The sequence below is a fragment of the Bubalus kerabau genome, chromosome X (assembly GCF_029407905.1).
Source record: "Bubalus kerabau isolate K-KA32 ecotype Philippines breed swamp buffalo chromosome X, PCC_UOA_SB_1v2, whole genome shotgun sequence".
In the NCBI taxonomy this organism is placed as follows: Eukaryota; Metazoa; Chordata; class Mammalia; order Artiodactyla; family Bovidae; genus Bubalus; species Bubalus kerabau.
Genome location: NC_073647.1, coordinates 69,069,405 through 69,094,752, shown reverse-complemented (window position 1 = coordinate 69,094,752; position 25,348 = coordinate 69,069,405). Strand labels below are relative to the sequence as shown.

Here is a 25,348-nt window from a genome sequence, read left to right as displayed (position 1 = left end):
AACATTCATGGGCTTGAATATATGTGGTTGTCTGATTCTCAGAAAGTACAATGTCTTGTAAGCTTCTGTTAGAGATAGAGGTGAACCATTGATGCTAGTGATGTGGTCACTCTCTGATCACTCTGGCTACACTGCAGAGGGTGGACCAGAGACTCGACTGGAAATAGCAAGTAGGCAGGATGTGGGATAAGAAGTCCTTGAAAGCAGAAGCAGGGTTGATATGGACACGTTCGAGGAAAATTAGAAGGGCCAGGATCTGGTGATACTGGATGAGAGAGTTAAGAAGTCAAAGGCGACTCCTAGGTTTATGAGCTGGATATTTTGGGTGTTATATTTAACCTATTTGAAAAATCCAAGAGAAATATTCGGGCAATTTACAATATACCGGTTGCTCAGTACGGGCTTTCGATTTCTAGCTCCGCAAGACTACAATTCCCAGAGCACCGCGCTCCACCACAAACCCCTTCGAGTCGGCCGCGCAGAGTTCTGGGACTTGAAGTCCGCGGCCTGTTTTACCCAAGTTAGATCTAGGGGCCTGTGGAAACATGAAGAGGTAAGGGATTGTCTGAGAACAGACGGCGAAGGGCGCTCTGTTCTACCTTTTGACTTTTCAAATGGCTTTTGTTACTTTGGGTTTGGGGTATGTCACGTTCTGAGCATAGGGTTTCGTGTGAGCGGGAAGACAGAGGAGGAGGGAAAAGGGGAGACGGGCTGGACAGGCCTGTAGGGTGAAGTTCAGGAAGGGCCGCCGCCGCTGCCGGTCCCCGTAGGGATGCCCTCCTGGAACAGGCACCTAGGCAGCGGCGCTGGCCCCGGGACAGATGCTGTAGCTCCTTTATGTTTCAGACCGAACCACTCGGTAAAAGGGTCTTGATCGATTGATGAAACCAGTCTGTGCCGTAGAAACCCGGGCCAGATCCTTCCTGTCCCGCCCGACCTCCTCTCCATCCTCAGAAATGGGCTCAAGGTGGGCGCGTTTATGTGCAGTGTTTGTGTTTATAGCGGATTTTTTCGGGCTCAGAGACCGTTTAGTACTTTCAGACCTGAAAGTAAGCAAGTGATACTTTGTTTCTACAAATTTGGAAGCAAAGTAACAAACCCGTATCCATCTATTGTAAGAAAAGAAAGGCACCGCTGCGAGCAGTTCCCCCTACCGGTTCTGCAGGAAATGGCAGCTTTAACGTGGCTGATCTTTGTTGAAAGCCTGCGCTTGCAATCGATTACTGACGGTACACGAAACCTTTTTTAAGACTCCTTATCAAATTAGTTTTGTATTCATTCTGCAAGTAGAATAATCACTGGAATAAGGCGGTGCATTTAAATTCTTACAGGTATGATGCTCTCCTGCACCGTTAGTTTCTGCATCTTAAAAAAAAAAAGTAGTTTCTGATTTTCCCTGCTTCAAAATGCCTTTAAAAGTTTGTTTATAATATCTCTCATACATGCAAAATTATGAATATATACAGGTTAAAGAATAATAATAGAGTCGTCCTCACTACAATAGAACATTACCAGTATCAGAAGTCTGCTTGTGTGCTCCTGAGTGTTTCTCTTCCCTCCCTGAGAGGATCACTATCCAGTATTTTGCCTTAATCATTTCTTTGCTTTTTTTTTTAAATAGTTTTGCCACATATGAATTTATATCTAAACAAAATGTCGCTAGTGTTATTCCATTTTCAACTCTATATAGACACATATTGTATGAATTTTTCTGGCGCTATTTTCACTGTACATTTCTTTTTGAAATTTATGTGTGCTGATGTATTTAGCTATGATTTATTCATTTCAAAGCCACTTCAAATTTAGCAAGAACTTTCAGAATTCTAAATAATAAGGAAATATTAAGATACTTGAAAGGAATTTTTTAAAACCCTGGGCCTATGGATCTTTTAAAATTTCCCAAAGTTGTTATAAGTCTTTCTAGAGTATGGGAATTTTCTTTATAATTATGGGAGATACATCTTCTGTTGCTGCTAAGTCACTTCAGTCGTGTCCAACTCTGTGCGACCCCATAGACGGCAGCCCACCAGGCTCCCTCCTCCCTGAGATTCTCCAGGCAAGAACACTGGAGTGGCTTGCCATTTCCTTCTCCAATGCATGAAAGTGAGAAGTGAAAGTGAAGTCGCTCAGTCCTGTCTGACTCTTAGCGACCCCATGGACTGCAGCCTACCAGGCTCCTCCATCCATGGGATTTTCCAGGCAAGAGTACTGGAGTGGGGTGCCATTGCCTTCTTTGATACATCTTCTAGGTCTCATCATAACCCCAATAGTAAAGGGCTAAGAAATGTATTTAGTATTTATTTTCCTCATCGAGTTAACTTACTTTGCTTTTTTCTTTTAAAATCTGTTCTTGCACACTTAAATGGTCCTGCTATTTCTTTATGCTCAGAGTTTTTCATTATTTAGCATTACCTAGATATCCACACAGTAGTGCTTAAGCTATAAAATGTTATGATCCCCTTCACCTTTGCTTCTATACTCTATCTATCTTTTGGGGATCTCCTCTCTCACAGCTCCAGATCCTGACAATACAGATGACTCAAGATTTCCATGCACAGCCTCAGACTCCCATCTATACAACACTTCTTCTCTCTCTCACTTTCCTTCTAGCCAATATCACCTTCTGTCACCTCAGGCTCAGTATGTCTTTGAAGCATTCCTGATACTTCATGTTGGTATTTCAATTGTAATAGTTAGTTGACTCAACATGGCTAAAAGAAGAATGACTTCCCTTTCCCAAACCATTTACTCCATCTGGAACTTCCTCTTTAGTTCATTGGTCCCATCGCTCAGTTACACAGCTTGAAATTTGGGGTTATTTTTCATTTCTTCCTTACCCCTATGTTCAAAAGGCCTTTCTCATTTAAGCCTTCCTTTCTATTGTCACTATTAGCACTCCACTTTGAACTTTCATCACCTCATGTTTGATAAATTATGTAGTTTCCTAACTAGTTCTTCTGGTTTTGTTCTTACTAATCCATAAGGCTTATTATAACCACATTCGTTTTCCTAAACCATCGCTTATACCATGTCACTTAACTGCCTAATAAATTGCCTTCTAATACCTGTACATTAAGTTTGAGACCTCTTAGTTGGTGTATTTAAGGCCATTCACAGTCTAACTATCCCTCCAACATGATCTCCCAAGGTTGCCATACATGAATGCCAGATAAATTAAATTTCTTATTATCCCCCAGAACATACTTCTGTCTCTTCATGCTCTCTCTCCCTGTTCTTTCCTTCATCACACAGAGTCCTTCAAATGCCAGTGTAAAAATTACCTTTCCAAAGTCTTCATTTACTACCTTGCATCCCAGTTATTTCTTCTGTGAACTCCTACTGATTTGGCATATGCTTCTTTATATCGTTCTTCTCTTCTTTCTTTCTCTCTCCCTCTCTCTGTCAGTCTCTCCCTGTGCTTTTCATTCTCCCTCCCTCCCTCTTTCCTGCTCTGCCCTCACCCCCAGGCACCTGTATACAACACATCCATATCTATTACTTTTCCCTAAATAAATTGCAGGCTTCTTAATGAGAGGGACTGTGTCTTGCGTATCTTTGACTCTATCAGTACCCAGCAGAGTGCATTCATTGTGTATAAACAGGTACTTAGTTAATGTTTGTGGAATGAGTGATAAAGGGCAACAAATAGAGAAGTATCTTTGAACAAATGGGATCACTAATGGTAGATATAATATGGCTAAAGAATATATTTTGAGATTCAGTGTCACTTCTACTTTCTGTATATATCCTTGTATCTATTCCAGGGTAAATAGCTGTGTCAAGAGTGATGAGCATGTCCTGGAGGAGCTGGAAACAGAAGGGGAGAGGCAGCTGAAAAGCCTCCTTCAGCATCAACTGGATACCTCTGTCTCCATTGAGGAGTAGGTATTGATTTTGCAAAAAGAGTATCATAGACCCTCAGCTCCAGGTGACAGATACCTCTTCAAGTCTGGGTGGAAGACTCCTCTCTCACCCCCCCTTTCCTTGGCAGATTTCTACTAATTAGTCAAGGTTTTACTTCTGTGTCTCTTCTAGGAAGCCTTCCATATCCTACTCTGTCTGGGCTGAGTACCATTCCTGTGTCTTCCTTTAACATTCATAGTACTTATAATCCAGTAGTGTTATTGCCTGCTTACTTGCCTCTCTTCTACAGTTCCTTGCACAAAGCAGAAACTGTTGTCTTTTTTACTGTTAAATCCTCAGTACCTGGAACAGTGTCTGATGCATAGTAAGTGCTCAGTAAATAAATATTTGATTCAGTCATTTGTTAGTCCTGGACTACTGGTGGAATTCCATATCATTGTAGTAGTGCTTTAACCTAGAAATAGGATGTAAGAGAGAAATTGCCCCTGAGTTTCATTGTGCCTTCTAATGGCAAGCCCCATTTCTGTGCATTGTGGTAACTTGAAGATGTTCTTACTCTCTTCCTGCTTGTTTTGTAGATGTGTATCTAAGAAAGAGAGCTTTGCTCCTGGTACTATGTATAAGCCCTTTGGGAAGGAAGCAGCTGGGACTATGACTTTGTCCCAGTTCCAGACACTGCATGAGAAGGACCAGGAGACTGCTTCTCTCAGGGAACTGGGGCTTAATGAAACAGAAATCTTGATTTGGAAGAGCCATGTTTCAGGTGAAAAGGTGAGTGGGGCAATTTTTTTTTCTGGAGAATAAAAAGGACAATTTCTTCATTTGATACTGAGAACCTTTTCATTTTGAGTTCTCAAAACACTGAGCTTATATCTAAATCTTCTTTGGTTTTTAAGGTAAGGACCTTGGTAAAAGAGATGCTGCTCCCTGACTTTTTTTTTTTTTTTTAACAAATAGCATTTTATTTTTTTAATTTTATTTATTTTTGGCTGTACCATGTGGCTTATGGGATCTTAGTTCCACAACCAGGGATTGAACCTGTACCCTCAGTAGTAAAAGCACAGAATCCTAACCACTGGACCACCAGGGAATTCCCGCTCCTTGACTTCCTAGCTGACATATCTATAAATGACCATTTTGGCGCCCTAATCATTTTCATTCTTGTTTAAGGCATCAGATTGTCACTTTCAGGGTGTGTCCTCTGTGATATATGCCATCTCAGGCCGTCTCATTTCTCCAATTTCAGAGATCGAGACTTAGGGCAACCCCTGAAGCAATACAGAACCGTCTTCAAGATATTGAGGAAAGGATCTCAGAGCGTCAGCGCATCCTTTGCCTGCCACAGAGATTTGCAAAGAGCAAACAGCTGACCCGGCGAGAAATGGAAATAGAAAATTCTTTATTTCAGGGAGCTGATCGTCACTCTTTCCTCAAGGCTCTTTATTACCAAGGTATGTGATCACCACTGACTTGATATACGCTTTCACTGGCAGAAAGATTTAACATCAGGGCCTTAACTATGAAGAGTTAGTGGAGGGAGTGGGGGAAAAATGAACTATTGCTACTCTTGAGGAATGTATATATAGTCCCACGAGAAAGACAAATATGTACCTAGTTAGTTGCAGTACACCCTGGAAATTGCTATTGTAGAGATGTAAATAAGATGCTGAGGGGACCTAAGACATAGAGCATCTAAGTCTAGTTGGGGGAGTCAGGAGTTTATATTTGTACTTGTACCAAGTCTTGATGGATCAACAGGCATTTGTCAGTAAATAGTGGGAAGAGGGTGTTATGGATAGTAGGTGAGTAGGAACAAGATTGTGAAAGAACCTGGTGTGTCTAGGGAACAGTGAAAAGTTCATTGTGACAGGATGTGTAGGACATGGTGAGGACTGGCAGAAGATGACACTGGAAAAGGTAGGTGAGGCTAGATTATGAAGGGTCCTGAGGTGGAACTATAAATTAGCACAAAATATACAGATAAATGTGTGTCTTAGCCAGAAAGAGTGGATTTAACAGAGAAGTTTTGCTAGGTGCTGTGGAAGGTATGCAGAAGTTTAAGAAATGACTTCTTGACTTTGTGCCAGTTGGAATCTAGTTGGAGAGAGAAGTGCACAGCATTTAGTAACAAGGCTAGATACAGTTGTTAAGTGCTGTAGGAGTTCAGAGAAGGGAAAGGTCACTGCATTGATGTGACTAAAGATGGCCTCTCAGAGGAGATAAGATTTAAATGTTCTTTTAATACTACCAAGTCTTCAGGAAGGAGAGGGAGGGGCATTTCACTTGTAGCAGATGTCATGAACTAAGTCATGTTTGGAGGTATTGTGAGAGACAAAGTTAAAAAGATAGCTAAAATTTTTGAACTTTATTTGGCAAGTAGTATAGATCTACATGGAGTTAGTTATTCAGTTAGTCATCTTGGGTATAGTTAAGGTCTTTGAACCAGGAGTAACATAATAAAAGCAGTGTCTGAACTTGATGAATCTGGTGGCCAGTAAATCAAATACATGAGCGGGAGAACTGGAAGCAGGAAAACAATTTAGGAGTAATCACGGTCATTTCTTCAGCAAGAGCTGCACTAGGATGATGACAAAGAAATTGGAAAGAGAAGTAGGTATGGTTATAAGAGACATTACAAAAGAACAATTGGTAAAACTTGTTGACTGAGAATGAAGGTTAGTGGAGAGGCCTGTGTCAAAGATATCCCAGGTGTTTCAAGGCTGTGTGACTTAACAGTTGGCAAAATTAAGAAAGCCTTTATGGGAAAATTTTGAGGAAAGATGATGAGTTTGATTTTAAACATGTTAAATTTTTGAGACTGCAGGATCATCCAGTGCAGATATTGAGGAGGCTGATGGAAATGTAGCAGTGAAACTCCAGGGAGAGGGCAGAACTAGATCCATAGAATCAGGACTCCTCTATGCTTAGACAATAAAGTCAATAGAATGAGTGGTTTGTTAGAGAGAGAGACCATAGACATGGAAGAGCAGTGGTGAAGGAAGGAATGAAGAAACAGCTTTTGTGGAGAGACATTATAGCTTGCTGATCAAGAACATGGGCTGTGGAGACAGACTGCTGGGAACATCCTGGCTCCCCCACTTACTATCTAAAGGTGTGGGGCAAGTTACCATACTGTGCTTGATTTCCTTCAAGAGAATATTAATAGTAGCTGTATTGTAGGGTTGTTAGGATTAAGAGAGGTAATACATGTAAATCAGTTAAAGCAGTACCTGGTATTTGGGGTGGGTGGGTAGTGTATGAATCTGTTCTGTTTCCTATCTTTGAAACTCCTTGCTTTACACCTTCACAGCATACCACAAAAAGACAAGTGCAGACAAGTACATGACCTCAATGAAGAGGAAGATAAAATTAGGCACAAAAGGCAAGTCGAGAGTTTTCTTACAGTGTTAGATTTAGGAATGTAACCTAGGGTCCCAGACTTCTAAGTTGAGTTCTTATTTAATTTCATATTCAGTATATGACAATGTTTATAGGACATGATCCACAGGGAGCATATAATCCTGATACAGAATATTAAAGAGGAGTTAGAAGTTTAAAGCTTTAACATTTAGTGTTGTTGATTTTTTTCTCTATACCTTTTAAGTTACTGTACCAGACATAAAATGACCTTAATGTCTTTTTGATCCTATTTCATAATCCTGAATATTTTTAATCAGTAAAGTATAACTATTGATGATGATATAGTAGCTAATATTTTACTTTATTTTTGAAATGAACTTACAATAAAATTGCCTGTTTATTTGGGGGGGAGGTGTGTGTACAATTCTGTGAATTGTAAATCATGTTAATCACATAGATTCATGTAATCACCACCACAATCAGGATAGAGAACAGCTCCATCACTCTCAAACTCCTTCATACTATCCATTGAAGTCACTCCCAATTCCACTCGTAATCTCTGGCAATCAATCACTGATCTCCATCACTGTGATTTTGTCTTTTAGAGAATGTCATACAAATAGAATCATACAAAATGTAATCTTTTGAGACTGACTTCTTTCATGCAGTGTAGTGCTTTTGAGATTCATCCAAGTTGTGTGTATCAATAGTTCATTTTTGCTGAATAGCATTCCATTGTATGAATGTTCCAAAGTTTGTCTATCCACTCACCCATTAAGTGCATTTGGGCTGTTTCCAGGTTATGGTGATTATGAATAATACTGATATGAATATTCTTGTACAGGCTGTTGTGTGAACATAAAATTTTTATTTCTCTAAGGTAAATATCTAGGAGTGGGATTACTGGGTCATATGGTAAGTGTTTGTTTAACTTTATAAGAAACTGCCAAACCATTTTCAAGAGTGGCTGAACCATTTTACATTTTCACCAGCAATGTATGAGAGTTCCAATTGCTCTACATCTTTGTCAGCATTTGGTATTGTTGGCATTTATTTTAGTTATTCTAATAGCTGTGAAGTGGTATCTCATTGTAGTTTTAATTTGCATTTCCTTAATGGCTAATGATATTAAACATCTTTTCATATGCTTATGTGCCATCCTTATATCCTATTTGTCGAAGTGTCTGTTCAAATCTTTTGCTGTTTTTCATTTAGTTGTTTATTTTTTCCTGTTGACTTTTGAGAGTTCTTTATATAGTCAAAACACAATTCTCTGTTGGATATATGATTTACGATATTTTATCCCAGTGTGCAGCTTGTCTTTTCATTCTCTTAACAGTGTCTTCTGCAGAGCAAACTTTCTTTTATTGTGGTAAAATATACCTAACATAAAACTGACCATTCTAACTATTTTTTAAGTGTACAGTTCTGTGGCATTAAGTATATTCACATTGTTCTGCAGCCATCATCGCCATCCATCTCCAGAACTTGTTCATCTTCCCAAACTGAAACTCTGTACCCATTAAACACTAACTCCCCATTCTCCCCTTGCCTTATCTTCTACCAACCACCATTCTGCTCTCTCTCTCTATGAATTTGAGTATTCTAGGTACCTCATGTAAACAGAATCATACAGTTTTTGTCTTTTTGTGTCTGGCTTATTTCACTTAGCATCCATATTGTAGCATGTATCAGGATTTCCTCCCTTTTTAAGGTTAAATAATATTTTATTGTATGTATCTACTACATTTTGTTAATCTATTCATCTGTCAATGGACACTTATGTAATTTCTGTCTTTTGGCTATTGTGAATAATGCTGCTATGAATCTGGATGTACAGCAGTCTGTTCCAGTCCCTGCTTTCATTCTTTTGAATATGTTAAGTGGAATTTCTGAATTATATGGTAATTCTATGTTTAATCTTTTGAGAAACCACCATACTATTTGCCATAGAGACTATACTGTTTTAAATTCATACCAGCAATGTACAAGGATGTCTTTTGCCTGTTTTTAAATGGGTTGTTTGTTGTTAAGTTGCAGGAGTTCTTTATGTATTCTGGATATTACTCCCTTTTCAGATATATGATTTGCAAATATTTTCTCCTATTCTATGGGTTGCCTTCTTATTCTGTCAATAGTATCCTTTGATGCACAAAAGTTTTTATTTTTGATAAAGTCCAGTTTGTCTATTTTTTTATTCCCTGTGCTTTTGTTGTTATAGCCAGTAAATCTTGCCAAGTCTGATGTCATAAACTGTTTTTCCTATGTTATCTTCAAAAAGTTTTATAGTTTTGGCTCTTATGTTTAGGTCTTTGATCCATTTTGAGTTAACTTCATATATAAGGGGTCCAACTTCATTTTTTGCATGTTTGATATCCAGCTTTTCCAGTACTACTTGTTGAAATGACTGTCTTTCCTCATTGAATGGTCTTGGCACACTCTCTGAAAATCATTTGAGTGTAAATGAAAGAATATATTTCCAGACTCTCCATTCTATTCCATTGGTATACATGTCTGTCTGTATGTTAGTACCACACTTTTTAAACTACTATAGATTTGTTGTAAACTTTGAAATCAGGAAGTATGAGACCTCCAACTTTGCTCTTCTTTTTCAAAATTGTTTTCATTGTTTGAGTCCCTTGAGATTCCATATGAATTTTAGGATAGATTTTTTTGATTTCCTTTTTTTCTGCCATGCCACATGGTTTGTGGGATCTTAGTTCCCTTACCAGGGATCAAACCCAGACCCACAGCAGTGAAAGCACCGAGTCTTTAACCACTGGACTGCCAGGGAATTTCCAGATTTTTCTATTTCTGCAAAAAACATCATTGGGATTTTGATAGTATTGCTTTGAATTTGTATATCACTTTGGGTGGTACTGACAACAATGCTAAATCTTCAATCCATGAACACAGAATGTCTTTGTATTTATTCATGTCTTTCAGCAAAATTTTGTAGTTTTCAGTATGCAAATTTTTTGCTTCAGAGGAAATATTTTAAATTTTGATACAATCCAGTTTATCCATTTTTTCTTTTATGTATTGTGCTTTTTTATGTCTAAAAACACTAGATTTTATGAAAAAGGGTTTATTCCTTTATTTTCTTCTAACAGTTTTATAATTGTATATCTTACATTTAAGTCTATGATCCACTTTGACTTAATGTTTATATAAGGTGTGAGGTTTATGTTAAGGTTCACTTTTTTGCTTATGAATATCCAATTATCCGGTACTAATTGTTGAAAAGAGTGTTCTTTCTCCATTTACTTGTCTTTGCATTTTTGTCAGAAATCTATTGGCCATTATTTGTCTTAATAATTAACATCATAGTTAATGGTGAAAAGATTGAAATTGTCCTTCCAATAGAATAAGACAAGGATGTCCACTCTCGCCACATCTGTTTACAGTGAAATGAAATTAGAAATTAATAATAGACATACATTTAGGAAATTTACAAATATGTGGAAATTATTTAACACTCTACCAAATAACCAAGGATCAAAAAGAAGTTGCAAGGGACATTAGAAAATACTTTGAGATGAATGAAAACAAAATATACAAAAACTTCAGGAATGCAGTAGAAGAGGTACTCAAGGGACTATTTAAAGCTGTAAATGCCCATATTAACAAAGAGGAAAAACCTCATATTTATAACCAAAACTTTCACCTTAAGAAACTACAAAAATTTGTCCAAACCCATTGGATATATGATACCAAGAGTAAATGGTAAACTATAGACTTGGAGTAATTATGATGTGTCAGTGTAGGCTCATCAGTTGTAACAAATGTCCCACTCTGGTGGGAGGTAATGAGGGAGACTAAGCATGTGTAGGGTCAGGGGAATAGGTGGGAAATCTCTGTAGCTTCCCCTCAATTTTGCTGTGAAGCTACAGCTACTCTAAAAAAATTGAAGTTTAATGAAAAAAGCTACAAAAAGAAGGCAAATAAACCCATATCTAACTTAAGGAAAGAAAGAAAGATTAGAGCAAAAATAAATGAAAAATGAATAAAAAAATAGAGAAAATCAAGAAAACCAAAAGTTGGCTCAATGTAAAAGGCAATAGAATTCACAGTCCTTTAGCTAGAATTACCAAGGAAAAAAGAGAGACTCAAATTTCTTGTACTCTGCTTTACTTTCTTTTTTACATAGAGTATATTTTTCTATCCTTTTACTTTAAACTTTTTAAAAAACCAAAGTGTCTCTTATAGACAGCAAATAGTTATTTAGAGCATGTTTTTCTTAAATCCCTGCTTCCAATTATGTAGAGTGTTAATTTATATTTAATGCATTTAAGTGGAGTCTGTTGATAAGGTAGGTTCTACATCTGCCATTTTGCTATTTATTTTTGATATGTCTGTATCTTTTTGTTACTCTATTACTCCATTTATTCCTTAATGTTAAATCAGCTTTTACAGTGTGTCATCTTAATTAACTTGTTGTTTCTTTTACTATTTTTGTTACTCTTTTAGTAATTTGCCCTGGGGATTATAATTAACACCTTAGCTTGAATAATTTTGTTTGTATTAGTGCCAACTTAATTTCAATAATGTTCAAAAACTTCATTCTTATTTACCTCTGTTCTGTCCTTCTTCCTTTGTACTATTATTGTAATACAAATGACATCTTTCTAGATTTTAAGCCTACCAACAGAGTTTTATAATTATTGCTTTATGCAGTTATCTTTTATCTTTGAAGTCAGATGGAACAACAACAAAAAAAAGAGTACAGGAATAAAAACGTTTATACTGTCTTTAATGTTTACCTATGTAGTCAACTTTGCTAGTGTCCTTTCTTTGGGTAAATTTGAGTTACTATTTAGTGTCCATTTATTTCAGTCTAAAAGACTCCATGTAGTTTTTTTTATAGGGCAGATCATCTTGTAGTGAACTGTTTATCTTGGGATGTTTTAATTTCTCCTTTAGTTTTACATTAGTTTTTTGCTGGACATTGAATTTTTGGTTGGCAATCTTCTTCTTTTAGCAGATCAAATGTATCATCTCAACTGCCTTTTGGCTCCTTCTAATTTCTATTGAGACATCAACTATTAATCTCAGGACCCCTTGTCCATGGTGAGCCTCTTCTTACTGCTTTCAAGTTCTGTTCTTCATCTTCTACTTTTCACAGTTTGACTACTTGTCTAAGTGTCTCTTTGGACAGACTCCACATAGGTATCTTCGAATTCATCCTACTTGGAGTCTGTTGAAGTTCCATGATGTATGAATTAGTGTTTTTCATCAATTTGGGGAAGCTTTTGACTATTAACTCTTCAAATATTCTTTTTGTTTCTTCTTCTTCTGAAAGTCCATTATGCATGTGTTGGTATGCTTGCTTGTCTCCCATAGGTTCCCAAGGCTGCATTGTCTTTTTCTTCACTCTTTTTTCTTTCTGCTCCTAAACTTTAGTAAGCTTCCTCAGATTATGTAGTTGACATATCTTCAGGTTTGATGATTCTGCTGTCAATTCACATCTCCTGTTGAGCCCCTCTAGTGTATTTTTCATCTCAGTTATTATACTGCTTGAAATTTCTATTTGATTCTTTATTATAATTTCTATCTTTTATTTTTATTCTCTATTTGGTAAGATATTCTGAAACATTCTTTAGTTCTTTATACATGGTTTCCTTTGTTTGAATAACTTATAATAACGATTTAAAGCATTGTTTTTTGTTTTTTGTTTTTTGTTTTTTCTGAGAAGCCCAATGTGCTTCCTCAGGAGAGTTTCTATCAACTGTTTCTTTTTTCCTGTGTATGGATCATACTTTCTTGGTTTTAAGGTGGGGGGTGTTTTGTTTTCAATGCCTTTGTCATCTCAGGCTGCTATAACAAAGTACCAAACTGGGTGACTTATAAACAACAGACATGTATTTCTCACAGTTCTAGAGGCTGGAAATCTAGGATCAGGGTTCCAGCATGGTCTAGTTCCAATAAGAACCCTCTTATGGGTTTCAGACTGCTGAATTCTTACTGGATCCTCACCTGGTAGAGAGCAGAGAGAAGAAGCAGGCTCTCTGATGACTATCAGGGCATTAATCCCATACATGAGGGCTCCACTCTTAGGACCTTATCTAATCCTATTTACTACTCAAGCATCCCCACTTCCTATTAATATCATATTGAAGGGTGGGGATTCAACATATGAATTCGGGGAGGGGGCACAAATATTCAGTCCCTTACAATCTTATAATTTTATTGTTGAAAATTAGACATTTAAAATAATATTCTGTAACAACTCTGAAAAGTCAATCAACCCCTCCCCACCCAGGGTTTGTTGGTTGCTATTTATTTGTTTAGTGATGTTCCTGGACCAATTCTGTCAATTTTTAATTCTTTGTCATGTAAAGTCACTGAAGTCTCTGTCCAGTTAGCATAGTGAGCCACTAATGATTGGAGAGTTTTCCTTAAATGTCTTAAATCAAAAAGTATATGAGCCTTTATCAAGGGGCTCTGTGTGGGTGTGTTAGGTTACTCTTTCAGTGTTCAGGGAAGCAGTTTGCAACTCTGCCTTAGACTTCACTTCCCGCTTATGCTGAGCCTCAAGATCAGTTAGAAGTGAGAGATTAGGGACTTCTGAGGCCATCACTTTCCTTGGCATACACTTACACATGCACATGTATCTCATTGTGACTTTGATTTGCATTTCCCTGATAATTAGTGATAGTGAGCACCTTTTCATGTTACCTATACAAATGTTGGCCATTTGTATATCTGCTGTGGAGAAATGTCTATTCAAATACTTTGTCCTTTTTTAAATCAGGTTTTATTTTTATGCCAGAGAAGGCAATGGCACCCCACTCCAGTACTCTTGCTTGGAAAATCCCATGGATGGAAGAGCCTGTTAGGCTGCAATCCATAGGGTCACTAAGAGTCGGACACGACTGAGTGACTTCACTTTCACTTTTCACTTTCATGCATTGGAGAAGGAAATGGCAAGCCACTCCAGTGTTCTTGCCTGGAGAATCCCAGGGACAGGGGAGCCTGGTGGGCTGCTGTCTATGGGGTCACATAGAGTCGAACACCACTGAAGTGACTTAGCATAGCATGGCATTTTTATGCCATTGAGTTGTAGGTATTTCCTATACGTTTTGGATATTAACCCCTTAACAGATATGTCAGAGAAGGCAATGGCACCCCACTCCAGTACTCTTGCCTAGAAAATCCCATGGATGGAGGAGCGTGGTAGGCTGCAGTCTATGGGGTTGCTAGGAGTCGGACACAACTGAGCGACTTCCCTTTCACTTTTCACTTTCATGCATTGGAGAAGGAAATGGCAAGCCACTCCAGTGTTCTTGCCTGGAGAATCCCAGCGACAGCAGAGTTTGGTGGGCTGCCGTCTATGGGGTCGCACAGAGTTGGACACGACTGAAGCGACTTAGCAGTAACAGCAACAGATATGTAGTTTGCAAATACAGTTGACTCTTGAACAACATAGGGGTTGGGGGCACTGACACTCCAAGCAATCAAAAATCCATGTATAACTTTATAATCAGCATTCTATATCCACGGGTTCACATCTATAGATTAAATCAACCACAAATCTTGTAGTACTATAGTGTATATTTACTGTAAAAAAAAATCTTCATTAAGTGGACCTGTACAGTTCAAACTGGTGTTGTTCAAGAGTCTACTATATATTCTCCCATTCTATAAGTTTCCTTTTTACTCTATTCTTTCTTTTGCTATGATAAAGCTTTTTAGTTTGATGTATTCCCGCTTCTCTATTTTTGCTTTCATTACCTGTGTTTTGGAGGTTATAGCCAATAACATTGCCAACACTAATGTCAAGAGGGTTTCTCCCTATGTTTTCAATAGGAGTTTTAGAATTCAGGTCTTATGTTTAAGTCTTTAATCCATTTTGAATTGAGTTTTGTGAAAGGCATAAGATAAGGGTACAGTTTCACTTTTTTGCATGTGGATATAGATTTCCCCGGTGGCTCAGACGGTTAAGCGTCTGTCTACAATGTGGGAGACCCGGGTTCGATCCCTGGGTCGGGAAGATCCCCTGGAGAAGGAAATGGCAATCCACTCCAGTACTATTGCCTGGAAAATCCCATGGACAGAGGAGCCTGGTAGGCTACAGTCCATGGGGTCACAAAGAGTCAGACACAAATGAGCGACTTCACTTTCACTTTCGTATACTTTTCCCAGCACCATTTGTTGAAGAGACTATCCTTTCCTAATTATGTATTCCTGGCACCCTTGTCAAAGATCAGTTGACTATACATGTGTAGTTATTTCTCGGCTCTCTATTCTTTTCCACTGGTTCACATATCTGTCTTTAAGCCACTACCATATTGTTTCAGTTGCTGTAGCTTTATAATCTATTTTGAAATCAGTGTGATCCTTATTCCCTATGTTTCCTTTTAAGTTTTGTTTGTTTGTCAGCCTTCTCTTAGCTCTAGCTGGTAATGCCACTCAAGTAGCTGCAGGGTTAAATAAGCGCCATTGATTGCTCTTGACATGATCTAGGTATGAACCAAGTCAAAGACAAACCCTCAGAATGTAGCTTTTCAGTTCAATTCAGTCGCTCAGTCATGTTCAGCTCTTTACGACTCCATGGACTGCAGCACACCAGGCTTCCCTGTCCATCACCAACTCCCAGAGCTTGCTCAAATTCATGTCCATCGAGTCGGTGATGCTATCCAACCATCTCATCCTCTGTCATCCCCTTCTCCTCCTGCCTTCAAACTCTCCCAGCATCAGGGTCTTTTTCAGTGAGTCAGTTCTTCGCATCAGGTGGCCAAGGTACTGGAGCTTCAGCTTCAGCAGCAGTCCTTCCAATGAATATTCAGGACTGATTACCTTTAGGATTGACTGGTTTGATCTCCTTGCAATCCAAGGGACTCTCAAGAGTCTTCTCCAACACCACAGCTCAAAAGCATCAATTCTTTGGTGCTCAGCTTTATTTATAGTCTAACTCTCACATCCATACATGACTACTAGAAAAACCATAGCTTTGACTAGATGCACCTTTGTTGGCAAAGTAATGTCTCTGCTTTTCACTATGCTGTCTAGGTTTGTCATAGCTTTTCTTCCAAGGAGTAAGCGTCTTAATTTCATGGCTGCAGTCACCATCTGCAGTGATTTTGGAGCCCAAAAAAGTAAAGTCTCTCACTGTTTCCATGGTTTCCCCATCTATTTGTCATGAAGTGATGGGACCGGATGCCATGATCTTAGTTTTTTGAATGTTGAGTTTCAAGCCAGCTTTTTCACTCTCCTCTTTCACTTTCATCAAGAGGCTCTTTAGTTCCTCTTCACTTTCTGCCATAAGGGTGGTGTCATCTGCATATCTAAAGTTATTGATATTTCTCCTGGCAATCCTGATTCCAGCTTGTGATTCATCCAGCCTGGCATTTCTCATGATGTACTCTGCATAAGAAGTTAAATAAGCAGGGTGATAATATACAGCCTTGATGTACTCCTTTGCCAATTTGGAACCAGTCTGTTGTTCCATGTCCGGTTCTAACTGTTGCTTCTTGACTTGCATATAGATTTCTCAGGAGGCAGGTAAGGTGGTCTGGTATTCCTCTCTTTAAGAATTTTATTGTAAAGTTAAAAAATAAAATAAATATAAAAAAATAAAAAGAAACAGGTGAAATAAAAAAAAAAGAATTTTCCACAGTTTGTTGTGATCCACATAGTCAAAGGCCTTGATGTAGTCAATAAAGCAGAAGTAGAAGAAAATCAAATAGTGATGTTCTCTGAGGATGGAAGCTCTGGAACTGCTCTGCTTCCTTCAATGTAAGTTAGGCTAATGCTTTTCACAACTATCATAGTAGCTGCTGAAAAACTGGAGAGAGGGAAATGGGATTATGGAAAGTTAAAATGCAACAAATCTTACTATTCTTACTGCAACTCAGCTATTTTTCTTGAATACTGTTTCTCGTATTGTTATAAAACTTTATTTAATTTCCAGACTTACCAAAAGTTTTATTTTGACTTTTCCCAGTGTTCTTTTTGCTTTTATGGAGCAGCAGATTTTCAGAGGTCTTTACTCGAACATTCCAGAATTACTTTTCATTTTACTTTTATCCTATTTATATTATATTTGAAAGTGAGTTTCATATTTTGAAAAAAAAAAAACAAGTTTCTTATAGAATGTAATTGGATCCTTTTTTTCACTTCTTTATTGAGTTATCTTTTACATACCATAAAACTCATTTTAAATGTACAATTGAGTGGTTCATAGTAAATTTACAGAATTGTTCAACCGTCACTACAATTAAATTTTAGAACATTTTCATCACCCCAGAGATTGTTCTCAGTTACTGTTTTTACTCCCAGCCCAGAGAGCCACTAATCTACTGCCTATCCATATGGATTTGCCTATTCCGGACATTTCTTATAAATGGAATCACATAATATAATCATCTCATATAATATATGGCCTTCTTTAGTTTAACACAGTGTTTTAATTATTTCTAGAACTAGTATTTTTCCCAGTACTGAGGGATTTCCCAGTTCTGAAGGACTTTGTGTGCAAGCCAAGGACATCATCAACAGTCAACCAGGCAATTAACTCCATTGTAGCCTTCACTCCCTGCTTGCGCAGAAACTCAGTATTAGTCAGCGGTGAGAGCTCAGGGATTTTTCAGGTCTTTCCTGAGTACACACAAAGCTTTGGCCATGTGGACAGCTCTGTGCATGTGCATGGCCTTTTAGATTCTTCAAAATATGTCAGGGCCCCTAACAACATTTTATTCTCTAGGATTTCCTTCTAAGCATATTGGTAACCTATTGTTTGTCTCAACTCCACCACCTCAGCTAGCCACAAAATTCAACAAGTGTCTCTGATTGTCTTTGACAGAAGTTCTCAGGAAAAAGGCTGTTAGCACTGGATGAACTTTGAGCCAGGTCAGATAAAGAGAATAATGCTTGTGAGATTTACTAGATAGATCAAGTAATGACAGTTCTCTGGGAATGGGGCTTTGAAGGAACTCCAACTCTGTTTTCCCTCTTTACTGGTTTTCTCTGACGCGGGGTTGTTGGTTTCAAGGTTACTACAGATCTGGGGAAAAAGGATGAGGAAAAGGCAAGTTAAAATGCTATAAAACTTATTATTCTTACTGATATTCAGCTATTTTTCTTCAGTAAATGTTTCCCAGATTACTACAAGCCTTTGATTAATTTTCAGAGTTCTGAAAACAAGTTGATTTTGACAGTTTCTGTCAGTGTTCTCCTTTAAGAGATTCTTAACTCTGCCATTTTCACTGATACCACCTTTCCTAACAGCATTTTCTGAAGCTTGAGAGTTTGTGATTTTGATGAAGTGTAATTTTTTTATGACTTCTGCTTTGATCTTGTAACTAAGATTTCTTTCTAACTCAGGATCATAAAGATTTTCTTCATATATGTTCTTCTAGAAGATATATAGTTTTAGCTCATACATGTAGGTCTATGAACCATTTTGAATTAATTTCTGAATTACACATAGAGTGTAAGGTTGTGTGTGTGTGTGTGTGTGTGTGTGTGTATGCTCAGTTGTGTCCTACTCTTTGCGACCCCTTGGACTGTAGCCCGCCAGGCTCCTCTGTGCATGGGAATTCTCAGACAAGAATACTAGAGTGGGTTGCCATTTCTTTCTCCAAGGGATATTCCCAAACCAGGGATCGAACCTACATCTGCATTGCAGGTAGATTCTTTACCACTGAGTCACCTGGGAAGCCTGGTGTAAGGTTGCAGCTACTGCTAAGTCACTTCAGTCGTGTCCGACTCTGTGCGACCCCATAGACGGCAGCCCATCAGGCTCCCCCATCCCTGGAATTCTCCAGGCAAGAACATTGGAGTGGGTTGCCATTTCCTTCTCCAATGCATGAAAGTGAAAAGTGAAAGTGAAGTTGCTCAGTCATGCCCGACTCTTAGCGACCTCATGGACTACAGCCTACCAGGCTCCTCCATCCATGGGATTTGCCAGGCAAGAGTACTGGAGTGGGGTTAGGGTTACATTAATCTCTTTGCATATGTATGTCCAATAGTCCTGCCACTTTTCACTGAAAAGATGATCCTTTCCAAATTAAACTGTCATGGTACTTTTTAAAGAAAATCAATTAACCATAAATTTATGGGTTTTTAAACTTTTTGTCCTTATTCCTCTACTTTCTTTACTTTTCAGCAGTTTGATTATGATTATGCTGTGTCTGGGCATGAGTTCTTTGTTATTTCAAGTTCTAAATTTCTTATGTATTCCAACTTTTGCTTTGTAGTTTTCACCGTTGTCATGTACTCTGTTTAGTCTCTTTAGTTTTATAGCTATATTCAGTGGGAGAGGCAAGGTGAAGTACCTTACCTGGAAAGAGAAGGTGAAGAATCTTACCTGGAGAGAGAATTCCTAATAGCTAATAATTTTGAGGGCTTATTTGTGCTTAGTCCTTGTGCTTAGCATTTTTCACATTAACTCATTTAAACCTTACAGTAGCCCTATAATATAGTATCTATATTACAGATAATGAAATAGAACTTCTGAAAGAATGAATTTCTCAAGGTCAGTTATTAAATAACCAGGCTAGAACTTAAATCTAGATCTGTTCTTAACATGAAAGTCTGTGCTCTTGATCATGGTATTTGTATACATGATTTTTAAAGTTTTTTTTTTTTTAAGTGTGATTTTGCTGTATCTTGAGATAACACTGTATTTATGTTTAAGTAATACATATCCCATTTTCTAACCTTAAACCAGTGGGAAAACAACATATAGTCTCCCTAGAAATATACTTCTTCTGAAATCTTAAACTCCAGTATACTACTCTTAACCATAACCTTTCTCTTATCCTTCTGGCTCTCACAACTCTCTTAACAATCATTTTACCATTCCTTCAACCCTGTTAAAATCTCCAGCTCCTTGACCTTTTTTTTTTTTTCTCCCAATCTGTCATCCCCTTTCTGTTTCCTCTTCCTTTCACATCTCGCTTAGACTCCATCATGCATTATTTACCCAAGTTCTTGCCACTGAGTCATTTTCCTTGCTTCTTTTTTTGTGCATCATACCCACCCAGCAAATCCTCAACCCTGAATCAATCCAACTGATTACCTTCTTTATTGTTGCATGATGGATTTTGAGCACTGCTAGAGAAAAGTAGTATAATTGTGTTGATTAGTGCCTCTACAAATTCCTCATCTCTGGTATCATCTAGAGTCTTCTTTCTTGTTTGGCAATGTCTCCTAGTCTCTGGTCAGCTCTCTGTTTCATTCCTTAAAAATACTATTTTAGATCTTCATTACTATTTCCTATCCAACTGCTATTTCATTATTTTTAGCAGGTAGTCTTCTTTCCTATTTCAAAGGAAACAATGCCATCAGTAGGAACCTTCATCTACTTTCTGCCTGACTCTGCTAACTTCTGTATCCTAGGCATCATTTTCTTCCATTTCAACTCAGTGCTGAGGACATCCTTCCTGCCAAAGGTTACTATTTATTCCTTTGTGCTAGGTCCTCTCCCTCTTATCTCCCCAGGGACCTCAGTCAGCTATCCCAAATATTACTTCTTTCCTTTCAAGAATTTCACATGATTGGTACCATTTGCCAGTGTCCATCGTGTACATACTCCTACTGTGAACTATCTTTTAAAAAGTGATAAAAACAAAAAATGCCCTTCAGTTGTTTTGCTACTTGAGCAAATAATACGTTTAGATTCCCTCCCTTCACTGTATACCGTAACAAGTAGCAATTGGTTTAAACAATGAAATATAAAAATTGAAGCCCAAAAAAGATAGGGTTAAAGTACATATGTTAATATTTTTAATATCCAAATGGGAAAATATTTTTCCAGTATTTAATGAAAAATTTTAAACCCACAGAAAGGTTGAAAGAATTTTATCACAAACACCCAGTGATGGCTGGCTAGATTATATCATTAATATTTTACTGATTTATCACATCTGTCTATCCATCTATTAAACCATCTTACTTTATTGATTTATTTAAATGGATCACCAATGTAAACACATGTACCCCTAAATATGTCAGTATATATATTGTTAGCTAAAAATGTATATGAACATTTTTTCTTTTGATGTAAAATTTCCATGCAATGAAATGCACAAACCTTAAGTATTCATTTGCTGACTTTTGACTTGTGTATACATCTTTGTAGTGATGTGTTGGCAAATATTTAGCAGCCAGCTCTCCAGGAAAAAAGATTCTTATCTGTATTATTTGCCAGTCCATGATATACATATTCCTACAATGGCCAATTTCAAGGTACCAATGTGTTATCACACAATCATTGGACCAACCATGTTCAACATACCTGCATCTGTGTGACCTAACACATAAAAGGTTACCATTACCCCCAGAAAGTTTCATCATACTTCTTCTCAGTAACTCCCACTCCACTCTCCCAGAGGCAACTAGTATTTTGATTTTTTTCCATTATAGGTTAGTTTTGCCTGTTATAGAGCTTCAGATAGCTGTAACCATACAGTTACATTCTTTGTGTAAGATTCCTTTAACTTACACAATGTTATAATGTATAATGTTTTTGAGATTCATTGATACTGTGTGTATCAATAATTTTGCCTTGTCTCTATGAAGCAAAATTTCTTGGAAGAGTTTTCTAAAATCACTGTCAGTTTTCTAATGCTGCCATAACAAATCTAGTGGCTTAGAACAACAGAGATTTATCCTCTCATGGTGGCTAGAAGTCTGAAATCAAGGTGTTGACAAGGCTATGCTCTTTCCTAAGGTTCTAGAAGAGGATCCTTCTTCATCTCTTCTAGCTTCTGGTGATTGCCAGCATTCCTTGGTGTTCCAAAAGCATCACTGTAGTCTCTGCCTCTGTTATAACGTGACAGTCTCTTTGTGTGTCTGTGTTTCTGTGTCCGCACATGCTTAGTGCTCAGTCACATCCGACTCTTTGTGACCGTGTGGACTGTAGCCCGTCAGGCTCCTCTGTCCATGGCATTTCCCAAGCAAGAATACTGGAGTGGGTTGCAATTTCCTCCTCCAGGGGATCTTCCCGACCCAGGGATTGAACCCGAGTCTCCTGCTTGGCAGATGAATTCTTTACCTCTGTGAGCCACCTGGGAAAACATGTCTTTACATAGCATTCTTATTAAGGACACTAGTCTTTGGATTTAGGATCCATCATAATCCATTATGGCCTTATATTAACTAATTATATCTGTCAACCCCCTATTTCTGAATAAAGTCACATATTGAGAAGCTGAATGGACATGAATTTTGAGGGTTCACTATTCAACCCAGTATAATCAGCCCTCTGGCCTCCTCCATGAATTCATATCTGTCTTACATGCAAATATATTCACCTCATCACAACATCCCCTAAAGTCTTAACCTATTTCAGCATCAAGTCTAAGTCCCAAATCTCATCTAAATATTAACTCAAAAAGTCTGAAATCCCATTATCTAATTCATCTAAATCAGGTGTTGGTAGACTCTGAGTATGTTCCATCGGGAAAATTCCCTTCTGTCCAGAAACCTACGAAACTAGGCAACAGTGAGACAGGCGTAAGGTGGGCATTCCCATTCTAAAAGAGTAGAAAGGAAAGAATAAGGGGGTTACTGTTCTAAAGCAAGTGAGCAGCCCAGCAGGGCAAATTCCATTAGATTTCAAGGCCTAAGAGTAATGTTTTGGCTTCAGGGCTCTGTCCTGTGGTTGCCAGGGGTAGCCTTGCTCTCTAGGTCTCTCTCTGGGACAGCTCCATCATCTTAGCCTACCAGGGCAGCTGCAGCCCCACCCTCTCTGGCTTTTGTGGCTTCATTTTACCTTCCTTCATTTTAGCTTGTCTCTGTCACTTTTACATCAGGCTGGCACTGTTTCTGTTCATATAAAATCCTTATAAACTTCTTGGTTTCTTGTGTATGTCAAGAGAGTCACACCATTACATATGAGGATTCTTGACAAATCCTTTCTGGATAACCCCTTGTCTGTTCCTGGCTTCTGCTGAAAAGGTTGACTGGATCCATGAGTCACATACATAATCTCTTCAGTGAAAGGTTGTCTAAAGTTTGTCTAGCCACATACCATTGGCCCTTTTTCTAGGGCTATCTAGATTGGCTCAGAATTCTCCAGATCATCAAGTTCTGAATTTCTTTTTTAACAGGTACTTACTCAATTTAACTCACTCCTCTCTCATTTTACAACTATCAGTGAGAAACCAGGCTACATCTTTCACACTTTGCTTGGAAATCTCTTCAGCTAAATATAGAAGAGATACCCACGTCCAAGGTAAGAGAACCCAAGTAAGATGGTCGGCGCTGAGAGAGGGCATCAGAGGGCAGACAGACTGAAACCACGATCACAGACAACTAGCCAATCTGATCACATGGACCATAGCCTTGTCTAACTCAATGAAGCTAAGCCATGCCGTGTGGGGCCACCCAAGACAGAGGGGTCATGGTGGGGAGGTCTGACAGAATGTGGTCCACTGGAGAAGGGAATGGTAAACCACTTCAGTATTCTTGCCTTGAGAACCCCAAGAACAGTATGAAAAGCCAAAAAGATAGGACACTGAAAGATGAACTCCCCAGGTCAGTAGGTGCCCAATATGCTACTGGAGATCAATGGAGAAATAACTCCAGAAAGAATGAAGGGATGGAGCCAAAGCAAAACAACACCCAGATGTGGATGTGACTGGTGATAGAAGCAGGTTCAATCCTGTAAAGAGCAATATTGCACAGGAACGTGGAATGTTAGGTCCATGAATCAAGGCAAATTGGAAGTGGTCAAAAGGAGATGGCAAGAGTGAACATCAACATTCTAGGAATCAGTGAACTAAGATGGACTGGAATGGGTGAATTTAACTCAGATTACCATTACATACACTACTGTCAGCAGGAATCCCTTAGAAGAAATGGAGTGGCCATCATAGTCAACAAAAGAGTCTAAAATGCAGTACTTGGGTGCAATCTCAAAACCGACAGAATGACCTCTGTTCATTTCCAAGGCAAACCATTCAATATCACAGTAATTCAAGTCTATGCACCGACCAGTAACTCTGCAGAAACTGAAGTTGAACGATTCTATGAAGACCTACAAGACCTTCTAGAACTAACACCCCAAAAAGATGTCCTTTTCATTATAGGGGACTGGAATGCAAAAGTAGGAAGTCAAGAAACACATGGAGTAACAGGCAAATTTTACCTTGGAGTACAGAATGAAGCAGGGCAAAGGCTAATACAGTTTGGCCAAGAGAACACACTGATCATAGCAAACACCCTCTTCCAACAACACAAGAGTAGACTCTACACATGGACATCACCAGATGGTCAACACCAAAATCAGATTGATTATATTCTTTGCAGCCAAAAGTGGAGAAGCTCTATACAATCAGCAAAAACAAGACCAGGAGCTGACTGTGGCTCAGATCATGAACTCCTTATTGCCAAATTCATACTTAAATTGAAGAAAGTGGGGAAAACCACTAGACCATTCAGGTATGACCTAAATCAAATCCCTTATGACTATACAGTGAAAGTGAGAAATAGATTTAAGGGACTAGATCTGATAGAGTGCCTGATGAACTAAGGACTGAGGTTCATGACATTGTACAGGAGACAGGGATCAAGACCATCCCCAAGAAAAAAAAATGCAAAAAAGCAAAATGGCTGTCGCACAAGGCCTTACAAATAGCTGTGAAAAGAAGAGAAGCAAAAGCAAAGGAGAAAAGGAAGGATATACCCATTTGAACGCAGAGTTCCAAAGAATAGCAAGGAGAGATAAGAAAGCCTTCCTCAGTGATTAGTGCAAAGAAATAGAGGAAAACAATAGAATGGGAAAGATGAGAGATCTCTTCAAGAAAATTAGAGATATCAAGGGAACATTTCATGCAAAGATAGGCTTAATAAAGGACAGAAATGGTATGGACCTAAGAGACGCAGAAGATATTAACAACAGGTGGCAAAAATACACAGAAGAACTGTACAAAAAAGATCTTCACGACCAAGATAATCACGATGGTATGATCACTCACACTCAATAAGAGCCAGACATCCTGGAATGTGAAGTCAAGTGGGCCTTAGGAAGCATCACTACAAACAAAGCTAGTGGAGGTGATGGAATTCCAGTTGAGCTATTTCAAATCCTGAAAGATGATGCTGTGAATGTGTTGCACGCAATGTCTGCAAATTTGAAAAACTCAGCAGTGGCCACAGGACTGGAAAAGGTCAG

At 38.3% G+C, this 25,348-nt stretch overlaps 1 protein-coding gene across 5 annotated transcripts in view; it reads left to right on the top strand.

Moving 5' to 3' along the window:
• Positions 1-425: 425 nt before the first annotated feature.
• Positions 426-25,348, top strand: part of RBM41 (RNA binding motif protein 41) — a 73,116-nt gene continuing 48,193 nt past the window's right edge. For 2 of the 5 annotated variants that reach the window (XM_055565552.1, XM_055565553.1), the window contains exons 1-5: positions 772-967; positions 3,765-3,881; positions 4,443-4,635; positions 5,111-5,315; positions 7,175-7,246. In XM_055565552.1, coding sequence (XP_055421527.1) covers positions 882-967; positions 3,765-3,881; positions 4,443-4,635; positions 5,111-5,315; positions 7,175-7,246 — 673 coding nt within the window. In that variant the 5' untranslated portion in view covers positions 772-881. Of the gene's footprint in view, positions 554-770; positions 968-3,764; positions 3,882-4,442; positions 4,636-5,110; positions 5,316-7,174; positions 7,247-25,348 lie in introns of those variants that run through there. The other 3 variants (XM_055565555.1, XM_055565551.1, XM_055565554.1) reach the window with 3 other exon arrangements.